Below are 26,556 nucleotides of genomic sequence, written 5' to 3'. Positions count from 1 at the left end.
AACTTTTGAAGCTCTCAAGCTATTTTGTTTCAAGTGTTCTTATACGAGGAGTCACAACAAGAAGAAAGGTATAGATGCCATCAAATTAGATTACCAGAAAAACTGCCTCTATTTTACTTTATTTAATGTGACACATAGAGAAAACCCTGCACAAATATCTGTCTTTAATTTCTCTAGTGTAAAAAAAGAAATATATTGTGTCTGGCAGAATGAAACAGATGAAATAGCCTGGGTGCATTTAAAAAACGAAGTGGGGGGAGGTAGAAATCAGATGCGTACAATGAGCCTTCAAAGCCACTCCAGCAGTAGGGATAAATAATTTAATAAACTCAACTTCATATTCTTTTTATCTCCCCAGTGTAATAAGCACATATTAAAAAAATAAAACTTTAAGTTCATGAATACTTGCGAATAGAATAGCAGCCAGCAGATATAAAAAACACAAAACAATATCTATGTGAGCATTTAACATGTATATGTATATTCTCTAACAGACACATTTTTCCAGATGAAAGGTCACAATTGCTTAAATTCATGAACATGTAATTCAAATTTAAATTAGTTTTTTTAAACACAGAAGCCTTGCATTCCTGCATTTCTCAAGGTAATAGTTTTTCTTTAAACCTAATAAGGTGACTATTTACACATTACATTGTGTATCCCATACAAACTAAGTAGGATTACAGAAGGGGGAATAAGTTACTTAGGAAACAGGACCTCAGGAAAAATTATTTTGCCATCGTTATTTTGAATGTTTTGAAACGTTAAGGACCATAATATTTAATTGTTTTGTATTCATTAATACCACTAAAATTTATGATAATGGTGTGTTGGTGACTTTTTTGGATTCTTTTCCTAAATGATACACTTTAAGTCAAGGCTGCCTAGTAACCTAAGTAAATGAAATGAAAAAGTCAAGCCAGTTAGACCTTAAAATCCCAAATATCATTCAAATGTAAGCATCTCAAACTATCATTAAATCATGAGATTCTTGGCTTTTTTTCCTTTTTCCTTCAATTAGGTCAGTTTTCTTCAATTATCATTCTATTATTAGCTCACGTCAAAGATGACTGCATAGCAAAGCACTGAAAACAATTCAGCATTTATATCCTAAAGCATTGGACACGCACAAGCTTTTACTCTAGTACTAACTACTAAGATTATATTTATAGTAAAAAAAATAATACAAGACTGAAATCATTAGAGTTGTTTTATAACTTCTCATATAAGTAAATAAATTGATTTCAAGCCATCCCCAGGTAGTAAATAATCATTTGAAATAACTAGTTCAATAGGTCAAGTGATATTTCACAAAAAAATCTTATAAAATAACTAAGTTGCTCCCACAAAACTACCTCCAAAAACGCGGCTGAATTACATAAATGTATACTATATATTGTAAATTCTTCTCCATAGGTCATTTCCTTAAAACAAACAAAAAAAAAAAATAAGGGATAGAAAACACACTCCTCGGATAGTTTAATTTTCCCTTCAACAATGAGAGGTGTCTGAGATCACTGAAAGGATTCAGCTACAGAAGGCAATTCATTTCACGTGTTCAGTGTGATAGAAAATCACTGTGTTGCAGCAACAAGCAGTACTTGCGCTCGAGTATTATTCTAGGGCGCCCAGTTCACCTACAGTGATAACGGCGGGTGGGTGAATCCTGTGTTATGTAAATCACTGTCAGCTCCCAGCGTGAAGGGTGCTGGGGGAAGCAGCTCGGAAAACACAGTCCCGGCGTCCTTGGAACTGAATGACTTCACTTGCCTGGAACATTCTAGGACTAACGACTTTCTTAGTCCTTTTCTCACCATCCATTTTTCTTCTTCAAAGTGCAAATCGTTAGTGAAAAGGCCCCGGTTACACCAATTAGTTTGCACAAAGTGCTTCGGTGTTTAGCTTCGCTTTAACCCAATTAAGCCGCACAGCGAGCCCCGAAGATGCGCCACCTGCGCGCTTGGCTCCAGCGAGGCCGGCCGGGCGCCCCTCGCGTCCCTCGCGTTAGACCCACCCGGACCGCCGCGCCACGGTCCCCCCACACGGCCCCGGGGCCTCCGCGTCCCAGGCCGCACGTCCTCGGCGGCCGGGGTACTTGCAGGTGGCCCAGCAAATCGAGGGACGAGGTCCTGGCCGAGCAACTCTGGTCCGCACCCAAGGGACAGAGCGCTGGGCGCAGGGGCCCGCGGCCGCCGACGAGAAAGTGCGGGGCTAGGCTGCGGGCGCACGTGGGCCCGGGCGGCGGCGGGGCTGAGGGATGCGCGGGCAGAGGCCGTGGCCTGGAGCGGACGGGGAGAACCCGAGGACACCGAGTAAGGCTTAGAATAACGCGCACGCAGGAGAAAAAAACCCACGGAACAGAGAGAGGAAAGGAGGCTGGCTTGGAAGTGCGGAGCAGCGGGAGAGAGGGGACAGACGCTGGGTGAGGGCCAGAGGCGGCTTTTCCCCTGAGACCAAGGCGCATCTTCGCCTTCTTGGCCTCGGGTTCTGCGGATCGGATTTGCCTCCTCTTCTTCCTCTTCCAACTGCCAAAAGGTAGCAGTGCGTTCACCCGCAGAGCCTGCAAAGTGGGGAGGGGCTGTTCGCGTGTTCCCAGTCCCTGCTCCCCAGGGAATGGAAGGTTCCTGGGGAATAGAGTAGATGGATGCCATGAGCCCCAAATCTAATGTATTGTTTTAAGCTAAATCTGGAACCTATCACTCTTGGATAAGGAAAAAGGAAATAATAGGTGCCTTTGTGATGCTCGTACCTGTGCAAAAAAAAAAAAAAAAAAAAAAAAAAAAATCAAAAGCTCAGGTAAAAAGTGGGAGCCCTGAACAAGATCTTGTTGAAAGTGGCTCTGAAAGAAAGTGCCTACAAACCTGTTACCAGGAGTTACAAGATTTGGCTGGAAATATTGTTAATTTTAAAGACACGACATCTAAATTAAAGGTAGGCATTAAAAATCTGCCTGGGTTTTAAAACCACTACATGGTCCCTAAGTAGTATTTATTTCCTTTCCTGTACATGAAGGACACAATTGGTATCACCAGAAAACAAAACCAAAAACATGTTCTACATAAATCCATTCCCCCCTCCTGTATCAAGGTTCCAAAATTTGGAAATGTTGATTTTTCTTTCAAAGTTTTCCAAAATGGCATTTAAATTTTAACACCCTGGATGACTGCAAATTAGTTTTCTTTTACAATCATAACTGATTTTTCCCTCAATCAAATCACATGAAATCGTATAAAATTAGAAGTCTGTCAGGTCACCACTAAGGACACTTAGGAGAGGAGGTATATCCTGAATTATACATCAATAGGCAAGCCAGAAACCCCAAGCCTGAAAATTTTTGGAACAGTTATCTGCCAGTAGGTCTCATCTCTATGATCTCGCCTTCATTTCACATATTAAAACCCAGCCCACTAGGAACTCACGTTACCACAGTCTCTCAATCACAGAGAGAAGTTATTTTTTAAAGCTTTCTACCAGTGCGTACAAAACTCAGTGTCCTGATTATGTTGACAAGTCAACCGAAGTACAAAGAGGGCTGCAGTTGGGGACAGAGGGGGAGTGATCCTAAACATTTTTTTAAACATCCTAACTTAAAGAGCAGTAGACAACGTCTAACAAAACAGTAATTTTCAGATTCCTTTCAACCACTGCAAATGAGGAAAAACCAGAGTTAAAACGCTGCATAACATTAAAACAACAACAGCAACAACAACAACAACAACAGCAACATTCTGACATTATAGGAACATCCAAAAAATTACACAGGCATCAGTCCATCTAAAGCCAACTCGCACCGACGTGCAACAGCGAGCTCTCAACCTGCATTTTAAAAGACCTCCAGGATTAAGAGACGTTAATTATCTTATTCTAAATGCAAGTTAGTGACTTTGGTTTTAGAAGACCCCATCTAGTTCACTAATTGATGGATGACCATTAATACACCTGTATTTGCATTTCCGCGGTAAAAAGACAAGCAGGGCTTTTTTTTTTTCAACACAGAAGAGAAGCACTTTGCCAAGTCTTTTCAAAACGTCAATATGCTTCCATTAATACCAAAGCCGAGAGATTCCTCTTGATTTCCAAAACTGTCTAGGTGGCCTGGGTGGTTTTCTGCCGGCAGCAGCCTCCTACCTTTAGTTTGTGTGCCTATATCCACGAGGGGGGATTAATTAGCCGGGTTGGAGCTGAAGGAGGCTGTCGTGACGAGCCCAGTGGCGATTGGCCGCCAGCCTGCCTGGCCCTGCCTTTATAATTTCCACACGAGTGCATCTGGGCTCTTAGACAAACCAACAGCAGCTTCTTCTGACACAGACACACGCACACTCACCCCCGACACACACTCCGCACACTTTTCCTCCGTCTGATTAACAGTCCGGCAGACACGATGATTGCGGGAAGGCGTCAATAAATACGGAGAGGGCCGGTTTTTTTGGCTACGGGAGGAGCTTTGCTGGGTCTCGGCGCAACTTTTGTTTTCACTACTGAGAAGGTGATCTCTCCTTGCGTTTCTCTCGCACAAGGATCCTTTAAAGGAGGAAGAAAGACCGAGAGGGGGGGTGGGGGGAGAGCAGGCTTTCACTTTCAGGCCGTCCGGGCTCAAAGATAAAAGGAAGGGGGGAGAGCAGCGGGCTGGGAGTCCAGCGCGGCAGCACGTCGGAGAGCGTTTGGGTGCGTTTCTGAGCGCGGCGGCCCGTTTCTCCACCGAAGTTGGCTCCCGCTCTAGCAGCCGCATTGGATCCCACAGCTTACTGCGAGACTCCGGTGTACAATCCGGATCTCTGCCCCAACATGATCGCGGCCCAGGCCAAGCTGGTGTACCATCTGAATAAATACTACAACGAGAAGTGCCAGGCCAGGAAGGCTGCCATCGCCAAGACGATCCGCGAAGTCTGCAAAGTCGTTTCCGACGTCCTGAAAGAAGTGGAGGTCCAGGAGCCCCGCTTCATCAGCTCTCTCAACGAGATGGACAATCGCTACGAGGGCCTCGAGGTCATCTCCCCCACCGAGTTTGAAGTGGTGCTTTACCTGAACCAGATGGGGGTGTTCAACTTTGTGGACGACGGCTCGCTGCCCGGCTGCGCGGTGCTGAAGCTGAGCGACGGGCGCAAGAGGAGCATGTCCCTCTGGGTGGAATTCATCACCGCCTCCGGCTACCTCTCGGCGCGCAAGATCCGGTCCAGGTTCCAGACGCTGGTGGCCCAGGCGGTGGACAAATGCAGCTACAGGGACGTGGTGAAAATGGTGGCGGACACCAGCGAAGTGAAACTGCGAATCCGAGATAGGTACGTGGTGCAGATCACCCCGGCCTTTAAGTGCACCGGCATCTGGCCCAGGAGTGCTGCCCACTGGCCGCTTCCCCACATCCCCTGGCCGGGACCCAACCGGGTGGCGGAGGTCAAAGCGGAAGGGTTCAATCTCCTGTCCAAGGAGTGCCACTCCCTGGCCGGCAAACAGAGCTCGGCCGAGAGCGACGCCTGGGTGCTGCAGTTCGCGGAAGCGGAGAACAGACTGCAGATGGGGGGCTGCAGGAAGAAATGCCTCTCCATCCTCAAAACCTTGCGGGATCGGCACCTCGAACTGCCCGGCCAGCCCCTCAACAATTACCACATGAAGACTCTGGTTTCCTACGAGTGTGAAAAGCATCCCCGGGAGTCGGACTGGGACGAGTCCTGCCTGGGTGATCGGCTTAACGGGATTTTGCTGCAACTTATCTCCTGCCTGCAGTGCCGGCGGTGTCCTCACTACTTCCTCCCGAACTTAGATCTGTTCCAAGGCAAACCTCATTCGGCTCTGGAGAACGCTGCCAAACAAACGTGGCGACTGGCGAGAGAGATCCTGACCAACCCGAAAAGTTTGGAGAAACTTTAGAGGACCGTTTCGTCAAGAGCCGAAATGTGATTGCTCTTCTCAAAGACCTACTTCGGTGTAAACTTCCTGGTCGATTCCTATCTAATATTCCACTTGTCAGTGCAAACAATCTCTTCCTTAAAAAGGAATAACAGTACAATGTTTAGGCATCATCTCACCCACCCCTCCAAGGGGAGAAGAAGAAGTAGGGAAAGCGGGTAGAGAAAAACCCAAACCCACAAGTATTAGAAGACTTCTTTTACAAAGGATTTCTTATCGCCCTCGAAAAGTACACAGTAACACCCGGAAAGCAACCCGGCTGTAATGCAAGACCACAGAGAACACTCTGCCCAGCTATCAAAGGATTATAGCAATCCTGGTGATTTAGGTGCATCTGTCTGTGAGTAAACACCATTTGGATATGCCATCTGAAGGAAAGTGTAATGTATATTTTGGTTTGTAACAAATATTGTGATCTCACATTGTCTTTGAACGTGTGGATGTTGGTGTTTTGTGATTTGGTGAACAGAAGTTAAATTGCCGTTTTGGATACTTCCAGACATTTTCCGCTAACAAAGATGCCATTTAAAGGTAGATTTCCTCCCGGTACTTTTATCTGTCTTTGAAAGTGTCTGAACTTTAAAAAAGTTTACATTTTGTTTCAAATATAATGCTTGTTCTATTTCTAACATTCCATAAATATACTTGAAATGTTATTTAAATATATTCAAAGAAATTTGAATTCAGCTTATATAATAACGCTTGAATATCTGAATTATATATTTGAAAATGCACTTGAAATACACTGGATAACTACTTTTGTGACTTAGATTTTAATTTCTGTTGCTGGTTTTTATTTAATTAGAAGCTAATAAATGAAGTAAATAAAAGTTGTTGTGTCTCACTTTAAATTGTTTTTCTATCAAAAGATGTTAACGCTTCATTTTGGAAACTGAACCCACCTGAGTATCTTAAACATTTTGAGGAGTGTGCTAATGGAATTATTAAAAATAAAACCTTAAAATACCGGAGAAAACTCTTTGTACAGCTACAGAAGCTAATGATCTACTTGTAAGACTATTTCTTTCTATGACAGACAGATTTAAATCTACCCTTGAAAGTCTGCTCTTCTGGACTAGGTTCTGTAGCATTTCTGATAATATAAGGAAAAAAATATGTCATGACAGCAAAGACTGTGGAGTTAAAAATCTGACTCAGAGAAAGTGAACTCAAAGTCACAATGAAAGTTTCAAAATTTGTATATGAAAACTAACTATGCTAATAAAATAAAGATTATTTCTGACCACTTTATGTCAAATCTTATTTTATGCAGTTAGTGTTCCATTAGCTGAATAAGTTAATCAGAAACCCAAAATTTATTTTTCCTTTGTAGGGCAAGCTAATGATAAAAGCATAAAGACAAACTTTAAATTATTTAAAAATCAAATACACTACATTTCAGCTCATTTTAAACATTCCATCCTTTGGGAGCCAGAAGTGTAAGAAGTCCTTTGACTGTCCTTCCAAGTATTTTAATAGTCAACAAGTGCTGAGAGCTAACCACCTACAGGCCCTAAGGTAGGCAGTTAATTCAGGTGAGGGTAGATTTTGGAGTTTCAGTTCCTCTTCTACAAATCGTGTTTTATAATACTTTATTTCTATACAAAAATTAAATACAAATAATAAAGTTCTGAATCTGTGGGGAGCATTTGTCTTCGACTATTTTAGAATAATTGCTTCTGATAAAGCTTGCAAAGGAAGATCTTTTGTATACTGATGCTTGGATATCTAGCAGGACACTTGAATTCTTAACCTCAGAAAAGTTTACAAACTGCAGGGTAACATAAAAGTTAAAACAACAATCACACTGATTTGAAAAGAAAGTGCAGAGGTGTAGAGCTGTCCCAACATCAGGTTTTAAAATCTGCACAATAAGATATACTAAATAAATATTTATGCATTTCAAATTGTCCAAATATGTATCTTCTGGCATTACACCCACAGAAGAATGCAAACTTTAAACATCTGATTGCTAGTATATATGACCTATACACTTGAAATCGATGCTTCTTAGAGAATTAGTTTCTCCTGCTCTTAAATTCACATGTAAAGCGCATTCTTATTTCAGGAGATGAAAAATGGATGTAATAATGGAGATGAATTTATATTTAAATGCCACCTCGCCCCCCCCCGTTTCCTTATAACCTTTTAATGAATAATAATTCACATTTCAATGTACACGTCTGGAAATTAAAAGTGATCTTAAGGTATTTCAGAAAAACCTTCCCAGTCTTCCCAAAGAGCTTGGGATGCTGTACCCCAGAGACTTTGAACAATTGGCTTAACTATCAAATCTACCCAAGTGCAGACAAAGGCTCTCATGTAGAAAGTATTAAAATGAGCATGCTCTGGTAACACGGGATTTAAAATCATTAATATATTCTTCAGTCCCATAAAATAGAGCATGTGTTATTTCATTCATTTTATTTCCTATGACAAAGATGGAAACATGCTCCCCTCCCCCACTGTCATTTAAAACCAAGCAAAATGGAAAACCACTTCCTGCCACAAAGCCACCAGGACTGTTTACAGAATCACTCTAACTCACTTTCGTGTCGATCTTCTTGAAGGCAGGATCATCCTCATCTACCTCGAAGTAGATTTCTGTCGTGGTGATGGAGAGAGTCCCCTTGGCCACCACCACAGGAGCGATGAGCTGGGCTGGGGTACTGAGAACCACTGGGCCTGAAAGACAAGGGCACCGGAGTCAGGCTGAATCCCTGTGGCCCTCTCTCGCTCCCTCCCGAAGGGTGCCGCAGGTCTTTATTTTTAAAGATGCACTAAGAAAATGGTGCCTGTGGTCATGCGGCCAGCTCCTCTCGTGTGAGATAAGGTCTGCTTAGCTTTTGCACATTATCTTATAACGAGAGTAGAGATACAGAATCCTATAAAGCCCCAAGAGGTCAGAATACCGAATAAGTGACCCTTAGCAAGAGAGTTGGTAACCTCTGCCTAGAAATCCCACAAATGCCCCGATTCTCCGTGGGGCACCACCGGCTTTGGGAGACCCTAGGCAGTCAGCACTGCCCCCAAAGGCCAGCCATCCGGGAAAGCCCGGTCCACTGGGCAGCGGAGTTCCCCAAGGATGGGCGGGAGGGTGTGAAGGGGTACAGGACCTGGATGTATGAATTCCACTGTACTAACGGGTTTGCGACTTGCATGAAGATTCACATCGGCGTCCTAAGCCGCGCCACATACGCACGTACACACACACACACACACAAGGATATTAAGTACATTTCTTATGTAGAAAAGAACAAAAATCGTAGCAGTGATTTTCACAGAGAATCAGTCAAAAGTGATGAAATTGTAAGACGCTCGAACAAGGCGATTCTCAGAAAAGCGTGCCAAAAGTGCTATTTCTCAACTTTTGAAACTAGAGAAACTAATCTTCAGGAAAAGATGTTTCAGAAAGTGTGCCTACTTCGAGTTCCCTCAATCTGAGTTAATGTTGAAAATTACGTTTTAGAATATTAATTCAAAGGGGATCACTTAACTGCCCCTTTAAGATTCCCCGAAAGGGGAGGCACTCTTTGCTATCCTGTACTGAAAACACAGACATGGAACACAGAAATTATTCTTTTTTTTATTGTTCTTCTCTTTTTTTTTTTTTTTTGTAGCAAGGGCGCCTTAAGTTCCCCTCCAATCCTCCCCCCCTTCCATCTCCCCCCACGCCCTGAAATGCACATAGTCAAACGAGTCACAGTAACAGTAGGATAAAGGCAATAAAAAGGCAGGTCCCCTGCGGCCGCTCGGGCTCGGGGCCCTCGGCGGCGGCTCCTCGCGGTGAGACCGGCTCGCGCCGCCACCGCCGAGGCCACCGCTGGCAGGCCCGACCCGGCGGGGCCCGGGGACTGCGCGGAAGTTCACGTTCCCAGGGAGGCGTGCGCCCCGAGGCCGCTACCGTCCTGCACAAAGCCGGGCCGTTTCTGCCGCGGGAGGCACGGAGAGGGCTCTCGGCCGGCTTCGGTCGCGCCTAACCGGGTGGACAGGAAGCCAACTGCGTCAGTGTCAGCCTTCACCCCCGAGCTGACCGCCTGGGTCACACTAACGCGAAGCCCTTTCGCTTAGTTTATTGCCCTCGGTACCCCCCGAGCCCGCACCGGGGGGCCCGGCCCCGGGGCGCGCGCACTCCCGGCCTGGGTCCCGGGCCGCCAGTTCCCGCCGCGTAGCCAAGCGGAGTCGGGGTCCATCTCGGCTGCACAAGGTTTTTCTTTCCAAAGGGCGAGGCGGTCGATCTGAAGCGCCACTTTAAAGGCTCATCAATCTTAATCTAGGTTGCTCAAGTAATTATGCCCGAATCTCTTGTACGATTACAAGTGGATTTGGGTTTCTATTCCCCAGGCCCTCCTTTGTGTTTATTGGAGGGTCTGTGCGCGCGCTCCGCGGCGCCTCCTGCCTCCCGCGTCCTCCTCGGAATCCCCCAACGCTCGGGCCGGTTCGAACCGCTCCCTTAACCCTTGAGCCACCAGGACGCTCCAGTGGATGCCACTTTTCCTATTTCCTTTCTGGAGAGATCTTGACTGGAGGCTTACTCTCGACTGGGGCGAGGTGAGAAAGAAGGTGATGTGACTGACATTGAAAACAGTGCCTTCTTATACATCGTTGGGCCTTGCTAAAACCTTACAAAAGTCGTCATGCTATATATACAGCGAAGGCTAGTGACTTCTGGTTTAATAGAGGTTTCTGGCATTTGGAGACGAAGAATGGTCAAAAACATTTAAAATGGCGAACTATTCCTTTTTCTTAAAGAGTAATTTAACATATTCAAGCAATTAAATTGGGAGAAATTGAAAAAAAAAATCACGAAGCACAGTATCAAAACCATATACAGTGATTTACTGAAATATATTACGGATTCTAAGTACACGTCTCCGTGAACTTTTCACAGGGAGCACATTCTCTCTACTGGATTCTCTGCGTTTCTGAAAGGACACTGCGCTTGCCTCTGCTTTTACTCCAATCTGATTCTATTGAACTCAGATTTTCTGGGGGCTTATAAAAGGACTTCGAACTGGTTCTTCTTTCAGAAAGAGGCGTCATGAAACATTCAGCCTTAATGGTGTGTCATTTTTACCCCTGTCCTTTGGAAATCTCCAATTACAACTTCCAATTCCATAGCATGTTTAAGGAGCACCGAGTCTTTTTGTTGCAGCCTTCAGGGAGCAAGCCAGCCGCAGAGAGAATACACAGTTAATCCACTACAGCAATAGAGAGAGGGGATTATGTTTTAATCCCTTTTGGGGGAGCCTCTGGATTTTAGGGATCTGATATTAAAATGTTTACATAAGACACCATCACAAACCAGATCCTCCATGTGGGAGATTTTCCATGTGAAAACCTGGGATCCCTTTTCAAATAAAAACAGTTTAAAGAGGGCAGCATCTGTGGATCCCAGAAAGATGGCGATCTTGCAGACTCTGTCCTGGAAGATGACTGGGTACAAATTCAACCTCCCAACTTTGCTTGGTGTGGTGAGTTCCGGACTGAACGTAGGTATATCCATTCCAACCACTATTATGGCAATAAAGGATATGTTACAATAATGTTCTTAGCACCTAGTGAAGTCTAGTGATGGCCATTAAACAGATGGGGGGGGTCAGAACCTCCTCCCCCATACTGATGCGTAGAACACAGCAGTTTAAAATGCCACCATCTAAAGTGGTGACGAAAGCAACAATAAGCGTTATTTGCTTTTAGAGTTGGCAGGTAATGTTTAAGAAATATTGATCCATCACTATTTCTGAAAGGATAGGGATACTACTTGACATTCATTTCAATGTTAATTTAAAATCTGAACTAGAACAAAGATCACCCAAGCATAATGAAAAGAATCTTTAAATGAATGAACTTCTCTTGAGAGTTACACCATCTTTAATCAGTTGAGATGGTAAACCTAGAGTAGAAAATACACATGTTTTATATTTGGAAAGGGAACTATTCATCAAATATATTTAAAAAGTAGAATGTTAAAAAATACTTGTGGGTTTGGATGATTCCACTGAAAACAAAATTCCAAGTCTGGAAATCTTAATAATACATCAACTTTCTAATAAAGCTTTACAGTGTACAAGGTTCTTTTACATCATTTTTACTTAACTACTAGTTCAATATTGACAGTTTTGGGGGCTATGGATGTGTCAATACCCTCTTGTCAAAGACCGCCAGGAACACATGTGTAGCTGAAGAAGTCGGGTTTACTGCTCAGTGCAATGAGGGAGAAACGGGCAACTTCATAAGGGACTTTGTAGGATATGGGCTTTGGTTAAGTGATTCTGAGAAGAGTTCAAGGAGCTTGGCTTTGCTCTGAGTTGGGCTCTGTCGGGAAGCAGGGATAATTCTGTGATTATGGGTCTTAATAAATCTTATCTAGAGGGATGGAGGGCAAGATCTAGGCTAAAGCTATAATTAGCAAAGAAGCAGCAGTCCCCCATATAAACCAGGAGATGGGCGGGGGAATGTTTGATATTTAGGTGGTATGCCGAGTGACCTTGCTTTTGTCAATGCTTGCACAAAATTATAAAGTTATTTTTTGCCTCACATCATCATCATGAGTTCTTGTCTGATGCTGGTGTTCTGTGAGATTGTTTATGACCAATAAGAAAACACCAGGGCCTAGCTATGAGCTCCATTCTAGCTCCTGACAATACTGGGCTTCCTTATAAGGGTCAGGCAAGTTTCCAGAGGTCAAGGGCTGCTTTTCTTTTTCTCACATCCAGGAATTAGTCATTTTTAGGGGTGTCAGTAACATACTAACAGGCATTAACAGGCAACTATGGCAATTAATTTTTCAAACAAGGCTAAGATTCTTTACAAGTTTCAATATAAAGTACAACGAAGACTATATAGGGACAAAGAGCTGAAGTTGAATGAAAATTGGCATCATTATAATTATTTGATGAATTTCAACTGGCCAAACCTATATTTAGTGTACATGAAGTTACAATGAATTTTAGTATCACTTGAATACTTTCTAAACTTAGTTTAATATTAATAAAAGTTTTATTAACTAGATAGATTTTCTTCAACCTCAATTACTTTAAAACTACATATTCAGTTTGCTCTAGGAACATGCAGAAGATAATTATTTGGGGGATAATAAACATTGACTAATCTTTATAAAATCATTAAACTTAAAATCCTGACATTACTTAGAAGAAAAAGAACTAATCTGAAATCCTTTGTTTAGTGGAAGAAGGTATCATTCCAAAAACAATTAAGATAAAATTTTAATATGGAAGTAATCTTTACAATTTCTTCTATAATATGATACAATTTGTAGGAAAAACTCATAGAGTGAGTAGCTGAACACATGTAAAGTATCTACCTGCAATGGACTTCTATTACTTTTAAGTATGGCAATATCAATTTAAAGAAAACATTTTCCCCATAGAATTCAAAGAATAACATGCTTTAATCTCAAAACAACTTAAAGGGAACTAATGAAGAATATAAGAGAGCTGGGACTTTGTTTTGAAATCTTAGGAAAGCTTTAGGCATAAAGAAAATGGAGGTGTTTGTGTATGTGCCTGGGGGAGAGGGAGTTAAGAGGAAATGTTAAGATCTGAGATTTCTATTAGCCAGGATAGTTCCCTGATTTCAAGCATTTGAAATTCCCCAAGAAAAAAGATAGGATAGTAACAAAATCTCTAGACAGTGACTCTTTTCTTTATGTACAGAAAATATTGATAGTGGTCCAAATATAATTTCAGAATAATAATCCTCTGAAGCTTTCAAAAACTTCTTGCAGGAAAATAGTTATAGAATGTTTATGCTTGAATCAAAAAAATATAATGTGAACAACTAATGGGATACACATCGCAAGAGTTATGAATTTAACTTCCAGCATTATTCTCTCCCTCCTTCCCTCCCAAACACACACACACGCGCGCACACACACACACACACACACACACACACAAACACACACACACACACTATTGATTACAAACACTCTATAAACCTGAATTTTTTACAAAGCTCACTGTGTCCAAGAAGTAGCTTCTTAAGCTCTTTGGTGACTTCTTGAACATAATCTGCCTTTATTTATATATATTTTTAAGTTTATTTATTTGAGAAAGAGAGAGAGAGAGAGAGAGAGAGAGAGAGAGAACACATAGACACATGAGTAGAGGAAGGTCAGAGAGAGAGGGACAGAGAAAATCCCAAGCAGACTCCATGCTGATAGCACAGAGCCTTAAGAAGGGATCTACTGAACCAATAGTGAGATCATGACCTGAGCTGAAATCTGGAGTTGGATGCTCAACCAACTGAGCCACCCCGGTGCCCCAAATGTAATCTATTTTTATTTAAAAAAAAAATTTTTTAACGTTTATTTTTGAGAGACAGAGAGAGACAGAGCATGAGTGGGGAGGGGCAGAGAGAGAGAGAGGCAGACACAGAATCTGATGCAGGCTCCAGGCTCTGAACTGACAGCACAGAGCCCGACATGGGGCTCGAACTCACGGACTATGGGATCATGACCTGAGCCGAAGTCGGATACTTAACCAACTGAGCCACCCAGGTGCCCCAAACGTAATCTATTTTTAGATTGAGATGGACAATAACCAACCATCCCCATAATACACTGGTTTCCTTAGATTATTATTGTACAAAATTATACACGTGTTTAAGAACCACATCAAGGTCTTCAGATCTGAGTAAAGCTACCTGTGGTAAAACTCAACACAGTCTGAAATGGAAACAGAAAGAATGGAGCCCTCTATATAAGAGCAATAGAAAACTGCATTTTAACAAAATATTTGTTCATCATGGTAGAACACCTATTTCTGCACTAATATTATCTAGCATCTCATCTTATTTAGCATGTTTATAATAAATAATTTTTAAATGTACCAAGAGATAATCTGATAGGCTCTAATTTTAACCTACCATTTAGGTTTTCCAATATATTTGTAGAACAGGTAATTTTTTCTATAAAAAATAAGTCAACAAAAACCCGTGCATTTTCCACAAAGGCAATGAGTAATTTTATAGGAAAAAAAACTTATAAAGCATATATACGCTAAGTAAATTTTAACTGAGTTATTTTTAGCACAAAAATTTACTAAGAAACAGCGATCATTTTAATGTTCATTGTGCTCATTTGTTCTGTCTTTTGATTCACTAGGTGATCCAGATGAGATTTGTGTTTCTAGTTATATCACGTTTAGTTCAACATATGGAATACATTTTTTACTTTCTGGAAGCGTAGTGACTCTTTTATGGCACGAGGATATCATTTAATGATTGAGAAGAGTAAATTCCTACTGGACTAGATGAGTGAATAAACCAGAGGAGATGATTTAAATCTATTGGACCAGGAGGACCAAGTCTTTGTACCCTCGGGTGGAGTAAGGGCCTAGCCTTCATGGGTGCACGTTTACTGCAGCCTTATAATATATTTCATATATGTGTTTAAACGTCTATCCTCCCATTTGGCATAAGCTACTTAAAGAAAAGGGTGTTACCTTCTTCCTCTAACACAGTGGCTGTTGCATGGTATGCAATATATCTTTATGGAATTGAAAATAGAAAAAGAAATACACCATTATTGCATGTGGATGTACTAGTAAAAAGACATTAGATTAACAGATCACACCCTTTACATTTTTCTGGAATTCATTTCAAGTTGTGCTTTAAAAATATGAAAGACACTGCATTTTAGAGAAAACATAAGTAAAAGATATGCTGAAAACCAACAAGGGTTATAATGTAATTGGTCATTGTAGCTATGTCACATGTATACTATTATTTTTTTTTAATGGCATAATGTTACAACTGCCATAGTTTTCCTACTAAGTTGTTCCCTCCTTATAATTTAAATGCTTAGAGAAACATACTTAACTCAGCATCCATTCATTCATTCATGTGGTCAACAAAAATTATTCACTGTTTTGGGTACTAAGAGAGCACAGACTAAAGTATGAGACATGAATTTTACTCGAGAGCTTATAGTACATCGTAGAGGTAAGAAATATATACACGCGGTAATGACATAAAGGAGAAAAGCTATCTAAGCATTGTTAAAGCACTTTACATGAACCGATCTCATTTGTTCCTCATAACAACAAACCTATGATATACAGGAACTGCTATTGTGTCCATTTCACAGATAGAAAATGAGATGAAGTGGTGAAGTAATTTAGGGAAGGTCATACAACTAGTAAATGGTAGAGACAAGATTCTGCCCTGGTTATCTGACTTCAAAGTCAGGGCTGTTATGTATACATGCCTCCCAACAAGGAAGGGACAGAAAAAATTCCATAGACATTCACTGAACTGTGATGGTTTCCACCCAGCTTTTTTGGGGGGATAGCTGTAATTGGGACAGGAAGATGGCAATGGTATTTGAAGTGAGCTGTAATGGATGGGTAGGATGTGGACAGATGGATACGAGGGGGAAGAGCATTGTAAGCAGAGCAGAAGAGTTTGAACAAACACACAGCTGCAGTATGTGTACAGGAGAAGTAAGACTGGCCAGTGATTAGGACGTGTGAAGGGGGAGGGACAGTATGATGTGAAGCTGAAAACACATACCAAGTTGTGAATGTGAGATGTTTCAGGTTAAGGAATCAATGATTAAAGCTCAGATATTACAGTGTGGCACGGTGGTGTTTATCCTTTTTTTGTGGTCACACATCTTGTTGAGAAGATGATTAGATATATGGCTCCTTCCTAGAAAATTCACTATGAACATCTGTCCATCCTGCTTCGGTAATAAATGAAGTATTCATATTTTGGAGAAAAATGAAAATTTGTCATTTATCTTGATGCCTTCCTCCATCTGAGACTTTTCTGCCTCTGCATTTGTCATTATCTTTCTCTCTCTCTTTTTTCCCCCAGTTTCAGAAAATGTATCTTTAATCCTGTTCAAACCAGTTACTCACTCTACCTGGGGTTTGGTCCTACACATCAGCTTCTCCCTCGTAGTTCTCCACCCCTGTTCACTCCTTTTGCCTGCACTTTTATCCTCTACTTAGGCCACAGTGGCAGAGGAGCACATGTGAATTCATGTGTTAAAAGCTCAGAAAATCTATCCATCAGTCCAAAAAAACCCTGCATGACATTGTATATTTAAACCCAGAGTTTTCCAAACACATTTAGCAATACTCCCCCCTCATTAGCATATTTCAAAATACCTGTGTCCTAAGGAATATCAGTGTGAAAAATGTTGAACAAGAGGAGAGTTCTTTGACTTCTAGAGCATACTGTTCTTTATTGTTCTCTTAGTGCCTGACTTCCTTGTTAGTATCCTTGGTGGGTTCTGACTTTGGCCCGCTGCTCTTCTCCATATGTATTCTCACTTTCCTTGGGTGATTTCAGTGTTTTAATTATAAACTCTATGTCCAACATTGGCTCTCAAATTCCAAACCTTGACAACCGTTTGAAAATGTCGGATAGCCATCTGACCTAGCTAAACCAATCATCGTCATTCTCCTCTCCCCTAAAACCTTGCATCTTCGCATTCCCAAAAACATTTAATAATTCCTAGATCATTCCCTCTCCTAGGCCAGGTGCCCCTCGTTCTTACTCCTCACAACCAGCCCATTATCACAGTCCCTGACATATTACCTTTTAAGTGTTTTTTTTTTAAGTGTCCCCTTCCCTTTTCTGCCACTACCAGTTTAAACTCGGTTCAGGCTCTCATTGCCTCTACTTCGAACAACAGCCTTTTACCTCAAGTTTCGGCATCCTAAAACCATAAGCTACACAGTGGCCTGAGTGATTTCTTTCAAATTTTTTAAATTGGATCTTATCATTTCCATGCTTAAAATCCTTCACTGTCTCATTGTGGCCTTCAGGATAAAAATCCAGGGTCCTCATGGCACATAACGTTCCCCCAGGAGCTTGTTAGTCTCAACTTCACAAACTCCCTGCCTCATACATTTACCTGAATAATTTAGAACTACTGTAGTTTCACAGGGAGGGTGATATTTTAGTATATAATTGTTTCCACTGTCTGCAATAACAACCCTTTAAATCTTTTGAAATCCTTTACTTACGTTTCTGGACTCAATACAGGAAACACCTATTCTAGGAAGGCCTTCCAGAATCCGCATGGTAGTCAAGGGTCCGGTTTTGTGTTATTGTTGTTCCCTTTGTATATCTAGGTTGCTGCTGTTTTTCATTGTGTATGTTTCCTCTAGACTATAACCTCCTTGGAAGCAGAAACTTTAATCGTATGTGTCTTTTTACTCCAAGCACCCACCATAATATCATGCATATAGTAGATATTCAATATTGATAATTGTTTTGCTTGGATGACCACATCCAACCTCAATCAAGTTGGGATCTGGCATCAGAGAATAAGGACCCAGCAAGTCCTTCCAGTTCTTATCTTTACTATGTGTGATGAATTCTGAAGTTTGGTATTTGAATTTATTATTTTCTCTTTTATTTTATTTTATTTACAAATAATGTGGGTAATAATCCACATAGTTGATTTGCTTACCCACAATGGGTTACAACTTAGAATTAAAAACCAAGCAAACACTGGTTTATATATAATGGAATAGTGAAATGAACAAGGGATTTAACAGAGGAAGAAAAATGGGTTTAAATCTCAGCTTATCTCTTTGCTTGTAATGTGATCATGAGTAAATACCCCAATGTCTGGACCCCTAATTTCCACACCCTAAAATGAACTATGCTACCTAATTCAGAATTGAAAGTTACTGCCTATGGTTATTTTTTTCTTTCAATAAATTTTAATTATGTCTCCCAGCTTCATGTGCCCATCCACACATACCTCTTTACTACCTATCAAGCTCATTTTTCTCCCCAGAAAACTAGTTGGTGAATTGAGACTCCTTCTAGCTCAACCTTAGATAGAAGATTTTTTAAGAAAGTTTTTGTGATACCTGGTTCTTAACAATCCTGTTTTGTATACAACTGAACTGTAATAAGGCTACAACTAAGCAGTTTTGTTTGTTAGTGACCTAAATGAAGGAAAAATTCAACAGAACTTTTGAATTAAAAAAGCATAAAACATTGCAATCAGTCATCTTCTGATCAAGTAAATGCCTAAACATTTTAACTGGAAAAAGATACAATACAAAAAACAATATTTAGACAGGCAACTCAGTCTGACTTTCCCTTCCTTTTTGCTGATGAAAAGTTCTACACTTATATTTATTGGGCTGATGATTTGAACTGATGGAGCAGCTTCTACTGTGATAACAACTTACAAATTGACCACCATGTAAATACTTGTCCTTAAGTACCTTCTGCAGGATATTACTCTGGCTCTATAACACCAAGCCATGGAAATAAAATAATCAAATAAATAAAATATTTTCGCTCTGCAGAAAAACTTACTTGTCCTTTTGTATATTACGGCTTTAAATGCAGTGGCAAGATCAGTTTTTATATAATGTTTGTATTAGTGCTAAATTCTTTTGGAGAGACCACTGGAGTCCTCACAGGTGTGGCAATATGCGATGATGAATACTCATCTCTTCTTCTCCAAGTTGCTGACATCCACAGTTTGGCAGTAGGAACTTTTCTTGTTTGTTTGTTTATTCCTCCAAGTGTGACAGACAAGATGACCCATATATTTCCAGTAGGTGATTAACATACTCATTCATGTACTTTTTAAAAAACACAGCATAGGAGAGTTTAGTCCCCTACACGTAGGAGAGATCTGGTCTACTGATAAGTTAGTTCAGTTCTTTGTCACCTCTGCTTTTCAGGTTGGGAATAAATATAATTATAAGTCTGTAGAGGAATTACTTTATGGGAAAGTCTCTGTACAGAGAAACAAGTAAAAAAATAAAAATAGGTTTCAACTAGAACTGTATTAGGAAGAATAGGCATTGTTGTGGTTTGTGGAACACTTGCAGCATAACAAAGGATGGTTTCTTAAGAAAAGATGGAAAAATGCTATATATTGTTTGAATCATGGCTGGTGAACTACTAAATAATAGTTGAATTTGTCTTTTTATTATATTTTAAATTTACATAGTTGGGCTAGCAGGTTGTGTTATAATTAAGAGTACCTTAAAAGCATTTTTATATACTACATGGTGGAAGGAGACATACATTTTTGGAAACAACAAAATATGGATTATAGCAAAATGTTGTAGACTCTAAAATGGCCTTGTAGACATTGAAAAAATAATGAGGAGAGAGTAGAAAGGCTAGGTAGTCAAGGTAAAGCTTTTATTTATTTTTACAATTCTTTAACTGAATCAAAAAATTGAGTTAGGAGTTTAAATATTTTAGCTTTTGTAGGCAATGGGCATGTGTTAATGTTGTGTCCAAGAGCTCTGTGAATTCTGTGTTTGAAGCTGAATGTGAACCCTTTGGGTATACTATTTATGACTAGCAAAGCAACTTCCTAATTCAAAGAGAGAGAAAAAAGACTTATAAAGACTCATAAGGCTTTTTCAACATCAAATGCTTTTACTAAACAATATTTTGATGAGTTAAGTGTGAGTGAGTCAGGGACATATGGATTAAATTTCCCTTGAAATACACATGGGCTTAAAAATTAAGGGGAAAATACTGAGCAAAATGCATCTTAGAGAATCCAGAATGTTTAAAAGGCATTTTCCCCCTAAATACAAATATCAGATCGATTCAATTCTAGTTTGACTCTGTAACTAAAACTACATAAAATAAATATGGAGAAATCTTGCAAAACATACTAGTTTTGTTAGGGAAATACTGTTCATTAACCATATTTGAACTGGATTGCATGGAGTAGTTAGGCTTAAGCAGATATGGTATGAGTTTATCTGTTTAACACTGAACCTGTTCCTTCTGTAGTATGTATTCTCTTATTCCATTAAACAATTATAATAAAACTTTTCTGTGTTTAGGTTCAAACTTTTTTCTTTTTAAATAACATTTCTCTGAAAAACTCTTAGCTTTTCGAGTTCCTGTTGTTCCTGTATTTTTATTATATTTTTCTAGAATCTTGAGTTTGTCCTTCTCGTATGTTGTATATTTTGCTTTATCCACCTTTCTTAGCTCAGTTTTTAGGTAACGTTCGATGTATATATAAACAACTTTTGCCTCTGGTATCTGGACATTCCAAGTTAGAACATTGGAAGGCCTACAGTATCTATCTGATCATCTTAAAAAAATGTTTATTTTGAGAGAGAGAGGGAGAGAGAGAATCTCCAGCAGGCTCCAAGCTGTCAACCCAGAGGCTGATGTGGAGCTCAAACTCACGAACCGTGAGATCATGACCTGAGCCTAAATCAAGAGTCAGATGTTTAACCAACTGAGGCACTCAGGCGCCCCACTTATCTGATCATCGGAATTGTCTACTTTCACTTATTAGGGTAGACATATTTTATGAAGTAACTTTCTGGTTACTGAAGTTACTGAGAGGTAGTGGTAGCAGTGCTAATCCTTCTGATGATTTTTTTTCTATCAGTCTCTGAGTCCCAGAGTTCTATCTCCTAAATATTTAATAGATGTTAATGAGTAAGCAAATCAGTTGGTGTGTGAATGTAAGAAAATAGAGACTTAGGGAGGTAGGAATGGTCAACCTTAAAACAAAGTCTAAGCAAGCTCCCCTCCAATTATTTGATATCTGCATTCACCATGAATTAATAAAGATAACAGAAAACAGACCAAAAATTTGACCCATTAACAACCAGAAAAATAGTCTGAAAAGGTACTGCCCTGTAAACATCACTGAAAGCATACTTGGGAACTGTCTAGGGCATTAAAGGGGGGTGTCCTGCAAGGAAGCTGACTGTCATTTAGGAGAACCTCTTACTGATTACATCCTGTTTCTTTTAGTAGATGTTCTCCTCATTTCTATATCTTTTTCATTCTTAAGTTTATATAATGCATTTTTTTTCTGAGTTATGGATTCTGGACTTTGGTGTGTGGTATGTGGGGTGATTGTGTGTGTGTGTAAAGGATAATAAAATCTATCACTTTGAAAAAGCCACATAAAAATATCCAACTTTCATATTCTAACACTTTTTTCCCACGTTGCCAGTTTTCTATACTAGTTAACTCTTTTTAAGTATTCAAAATAACAATATAATCCTTTGGTTATAGAATATCTTTTCTGTGCGATAGAGAAAAAAAAATTTTTAAGTAAGAGTCACAGTGGTATCTTGACTTTAAAAATGGGAGTCTTAAGAGACATTTAGTTAAAATGATACAATTAGCAAAAACTGGAACGGAAGAAAGATTAGTTTAGTCACATTACCCTGAAAAAGTCAACTGATGAGTTGAGTAATTTGAATGATTCAATTAGTATGAACAGATGATCTGAATAATTTAAGCCCCAAACACTTAATTCTAATAGCTCAATTGTTTTTTTGGTTTTGGTATAAATTAACTAGATAATAATCTATAGTTATTAAACTAGCTCTCTAGTTTATTTCAACCTACATAAACTTTTTCTTTTCTTTAATTTTTTAATGTTTATTTATTTTTGAGATAGAGACAGAGCATGAGTAGGGGAGGGGTAGAGAGTGAGGGAGACATAGAATCTGAAGCAGGCTCCAGGCTCCAAGCTATCAGCACAGAGCCCTACGCGGGGCTCAAACTCACAGGCCATGAGATCATGACCTGAGCCGAAGTCAGACGCTCAATGGACTGAGCCACCCAGGCGCCCCCTACATAAACTTTTTTCAATGGGAACATTTTTAGTGCAAGTAATTGTGTTAGATTTCTTCCCCGTTCAAAGATATATGGGATATGGTCACTATATTTAAGGAATTTGCAATCTAAAAGGAAAAAGAAAACATACACAAAAACATCTTGTATTGTATCAGTATCTTAAGAGTGATATAATCAAAATTTCAAAGAGTGGCTATAATAAAAAAGACAGATAATAATGAGCAGTAAAGATGTGGAGAAATCTGATCCCCACACACTGGTGATAGGAATGTAAAATGATGCAGCCACTTTGGAAAAGAGTCTAACAGTTCCTCAAAAAGTCAAAGATAGAGTTATTATTTGACCTAGAAATTTCATGCCTAGGTATATACTCAAGAGAAATGAAAACACATGTTGGCATAAAATGTTGTATGTGAATGTTCATACTGTTAATCACAGTAGCCAAAAAGTGGAAACACACCAAATGTCCAACAATTAATTAATGGATAAACAAAATGTGAAATATCCATTCAATGGAATATTATTCACCATAAAAAGGACATGCATGCTATTACACGGATGAGTCTTGAAAACATAATGGTAAGTAAAATAAGCTAATCACAAAAGACTACATATTATACAATTATGTTTATATGAGATGTCCAGAATAGTCAAATCTATGGAGACAGAAAGTAGATTACTGGTCCTCTAGGCCTGTAGAGGGGGCATGGGAAATTGGGTGGAATAGCCAAAGAGTGTGGAGGTTTCTTTTTGTGTGATGGAGTGTTCTAAGATTGTGATGATGGCTGCATGACTCTGTGAATATACTAAAAATCATTAAATTGTGCCGTTTGAATGGGTCAGTTGTATGGCACGTGAATTATGTCTCAATAAAATTGCTACCACACAAAGGTTATGGGGTGACAAAACTGGCCAGTGAATACTTCATGAAGTGTTTAAAATACGTATAAAAAATGGGTAGAGATTTTGATAAGTGATACAAGGGAAGGTGTAGAATGGAAAAATGTGAAGGATATTTCTGGTTAAGAAGTTTGGATATTGGTGTAGCAATGGATGGGTGGATTATTGGTAAAAAGAGCTTACACAGATAAAACATTTTTTTGATAATTTGCAGAACTGATGAACCATAAGTGACCATCATCAACATGAACCCAGAATTCCCTAACTTTGCAAAATGACTAATATTTGTAAGTAACAATAAAGAAATCTGTACAAATTTCAAATCTGTTATGGAAAATATTTGTACTTTCACTCAGTGTATGTGACAGAACTACCATCCTAAAAAAAGGAGGTACGTTTTATCAGTGCTACACAATTCTATCAGTTGAAGTAAATCATTCACTTGTCAATTCATATAAATTTGAGTTAATCTTAAATTTCAGTTACTTAATAATTATTTGAAGAAATAACTTGGCAAAGTAAGTTTCAAATTAAAATGTATATCGGGATTTTAGATTAAAATCAGTTAAATTATATTAATTAATTACAATGTTTTAAGTAACAATATAATTAGTAAATTGAAATTTTTAGTTACGTATGGAATCTTAGGTGCTAATTCACTTTGGTGAATCACTACAAACTAAAAAAAGCAATTAAAATAAGGTTAGGTGTTATTAATATAATAATTACTTAACTGATTTGCATACTTCTATATTATAATTATATTAGCCACTTGCTACAATGCATAATAAATTGAGTAATTAATAATCACACACATTTAACTTGCCTCTTGAGATGAACAGCTTGGGAAGAAAGGGAACTAAAAAGTGAAACAGAAAATTGTATGACATTTAAAGCTGTAAAATTTGTGGACCATTTTATCTTTATTAAAACTAGAAAACTCCAAAGAAAATGGGGAAAAAAAGGAGTCAAAATTCAAATAAAATTGTGCTAAAAAATACTCTACCAAATTTTCTTAACTTACCGGAATGATTTTAGAGAACTGATATATAAAACCAAAATTAATTATTGGGCATATTCATAGACTTCTAAATATAGTATAATGGACCAATGTAAAAATTGAGGTATAAGCTGAGGATCTTGTTTTGACATTATTTTAGGAGAGTCTTTAAGTATATACACGTGCATATTTAAATATAGTATTTGGTATATTTCAATTCAAACCATAAACTATGTATTTAAGAGGAAATACATTATTTTATTTACTTTTTAATCTTACACAAGCAAATTAATCTGTCTTGGCCTCTAAAGCCTCATTTGTAAAATTAGGGTAATAATAGTATCTAGGTCATAGGGTTATTGTGAACATGAAATAGGTTACTGCATATAAAGCTCTTTGAACACCGCCTGGTTCTTAGGAAGCCATGCTAGCTATTCTTTTTTTTTTCTTTTTATAAACAAAAACTGAACCTGTCTTTTAAGCCACCAAATAGAATTAATCTTAACCAAATTAGTACTTTCCTTAGTTTTCTATTCTAATTAGCGTATTTTTTTTTCTTGGAATTTAACTTGACTCATAAGAAATATTGCATATTGACAAATTATAATGCATGGTCTCCTCATTTGTGTGCCTATCAGCAAAACAGGGCTTTGTAAGAACAAGAAAATGAATTAGGCTAATCGGCAGGCTTAGGTTTACCATTATTATTATAAAAATGGTGCCTTCATTCAACGAAACTCTAAAATGTAAGAACTCTTAAGTACTTGTATACTTTTGAAGGTACATTTCTTACATTACTGATATGCAAGTCCTATCACTAAATCATGAAAAGATCAACCTGTAATTTTTAATCCCAGAAATGGAAAATGGGCATTTGTTATCTTACATAATATTTCCAGACAACAGTATCAGATTATACTAATTTTAGGATGTCCTGGATTTTAATGAGTGTACATCTCCTGTGATACAGAAGCACTCTTTATAAAGGCAGCTTAGCACTATTTGGATATATAGAACTTTAAGTTATATACAAGAAAGCCACTATTATTGAAGAAATTTTAGTTTTTGAGACAAAGACAACCAAAAAGTTACATATTTATGTGGTCTGCAATTTTATTAACCTCTTAAATCTAAGAATAGCGGTTTGTAATTAACTTCTAAAAATGATTTCTCTGTGACACTATAACTATCCCGCCAGTCTAGATAATAAACAGGCTTCAGCATTTACAAGATGAACCTATATATACCTATATATTATGCAGACTATTTCTGTTACCTTTACTTCTCCCTTCACAAAACATCCATCCCCTCCTTCTTTTCTACTGCATTCAAAGCTCAGTGTCACATTCATGGATTGCTGTTTTAAAGATGATCATTACTGACCAGATCAGGGATCAATATTTTAGGACAGTTTGTAAGATTTATCAGACACAAGCATTCTGCAAAAATAGTATGAATTAGAACCAGGTGGAAATAGATAGGAGGGGATCTGCTCAAAGAAAAATCTGTTTAAAAGACTGAAGTTAGAAGAGTCTTGACAGTGAGTTGGTCAAGAGCCACATAATTAGGTTTTTAACTAATTTACTGCAAGCATACTTTCATTGTCCTGTAGGTATTTTAACTTAATGTTATTTTGGGAATTTTGTTTAAAGTATTAATTAATAGGGGCGCCTGGGTGGCTCAGGTCGTGATCTCATGGTTCATGGGCTTGAGTCCCACGTCAGGCTCTGTGCTGACGTCTCGGAGCCTGGAGCCTGCTTCAGATGCTGTGTCTCCCTCTCTCTCTGTCCCTTCCCTGCTTGTTCTCTGTCTCTCTCTGTCTCTCAAAAATAAATACAAGTAAAAAAACTGTTAATTAATATTAATAATTACTCTAGATACCATTAAAGGAGAGAAACATAAAGAAGTTATGAGTCTTTATTGGATTTTGCCTCTGGTAGTACAGGGAAAATCTTTTTATAATAAACTTCAGGGTACCAGCCAAATTTGTATCAACTAATTAATTACTTTTATAATGGAGAGTCTAAACTAAATTGTATAATTATTGAACATATTTATTACCATATGTGAATGAGGAAAGACAACACATTATCTAAAAAGGTACCAAAACATGTTTATAAATTTTCTCTACTTCTTTAGGATCAAGAATAAGACCG

General features: G+C 38.9%; 2 protein-coding genes across 8 annotated transcripts in view; one reads left to right on the top strand and one right to left on the bottom strand.

The window, feature by feature from the left end:
* Positions 1 to 26,556, bottom strand: part of NBEA (neurobeachin) — a 691,423-nt gene that overhangs the window by 202,763 nt on the left and 462,104 nt on the right. For all 7 annotated transcript variants that reach the window (XM_047078787.1, XM_047078803.1, XM_047078809.1 and 4 more), the window contains one exon: positions 8,453 to 8,589. In XM_047078787.1, coding sequence (XP_046934743.1) covers positions 8,453 to 8,589 — 137 coding nt within the window. The remainder of the gene's footprint in view (positions 1 to 8,452; positions 8,590 to 26,556) is intronic.
* MAB21L1 (mab-21 like 1) lies at positions 4,786 to 5,909 on the top strand. The gene has a single exon (XM_047078843.1). It carries the CDS (start codon positions 4,786 to 4,788, stop codon positions 5,863 to 5,865), a length of 1,080 nt encoding a protein of 359 aa, XP_046934799.1. The 3' UTR covers positions 5,866 to 5,909.

Source organism: Lynx rufus, unplaced genomic scaffold (genome assembly GCF_022079265.1).
Source record: "Lynx rufus isolate CCGP_SWC_20201006 ecotype Redwood Valley unplaced genomic scaffold, mLynRuf1.p SCAF_1, whole genome shotgun sequence".
Taxonomy (NCBI): domain Eukaryota; kingdom Metazoa; phylum Chordata; class Mammalia; order Carnivora; family Felidae; genus Lynx; species Lynx rufus.
The sequence above is the reverse complement of the archived record's forward strand: the minus strand, read 5'-3'. Positions and strand labels throughout refer to the sequence as shown.

Coding starts and splice junctions, on each gene's coding strand:
- MAB21L1 (XM_047078843.1), top strand. CDS start 4,786: ATGATCGCGGCCCAGGCCAAGCTGGTGTACCATCTGAATAAATACTAC.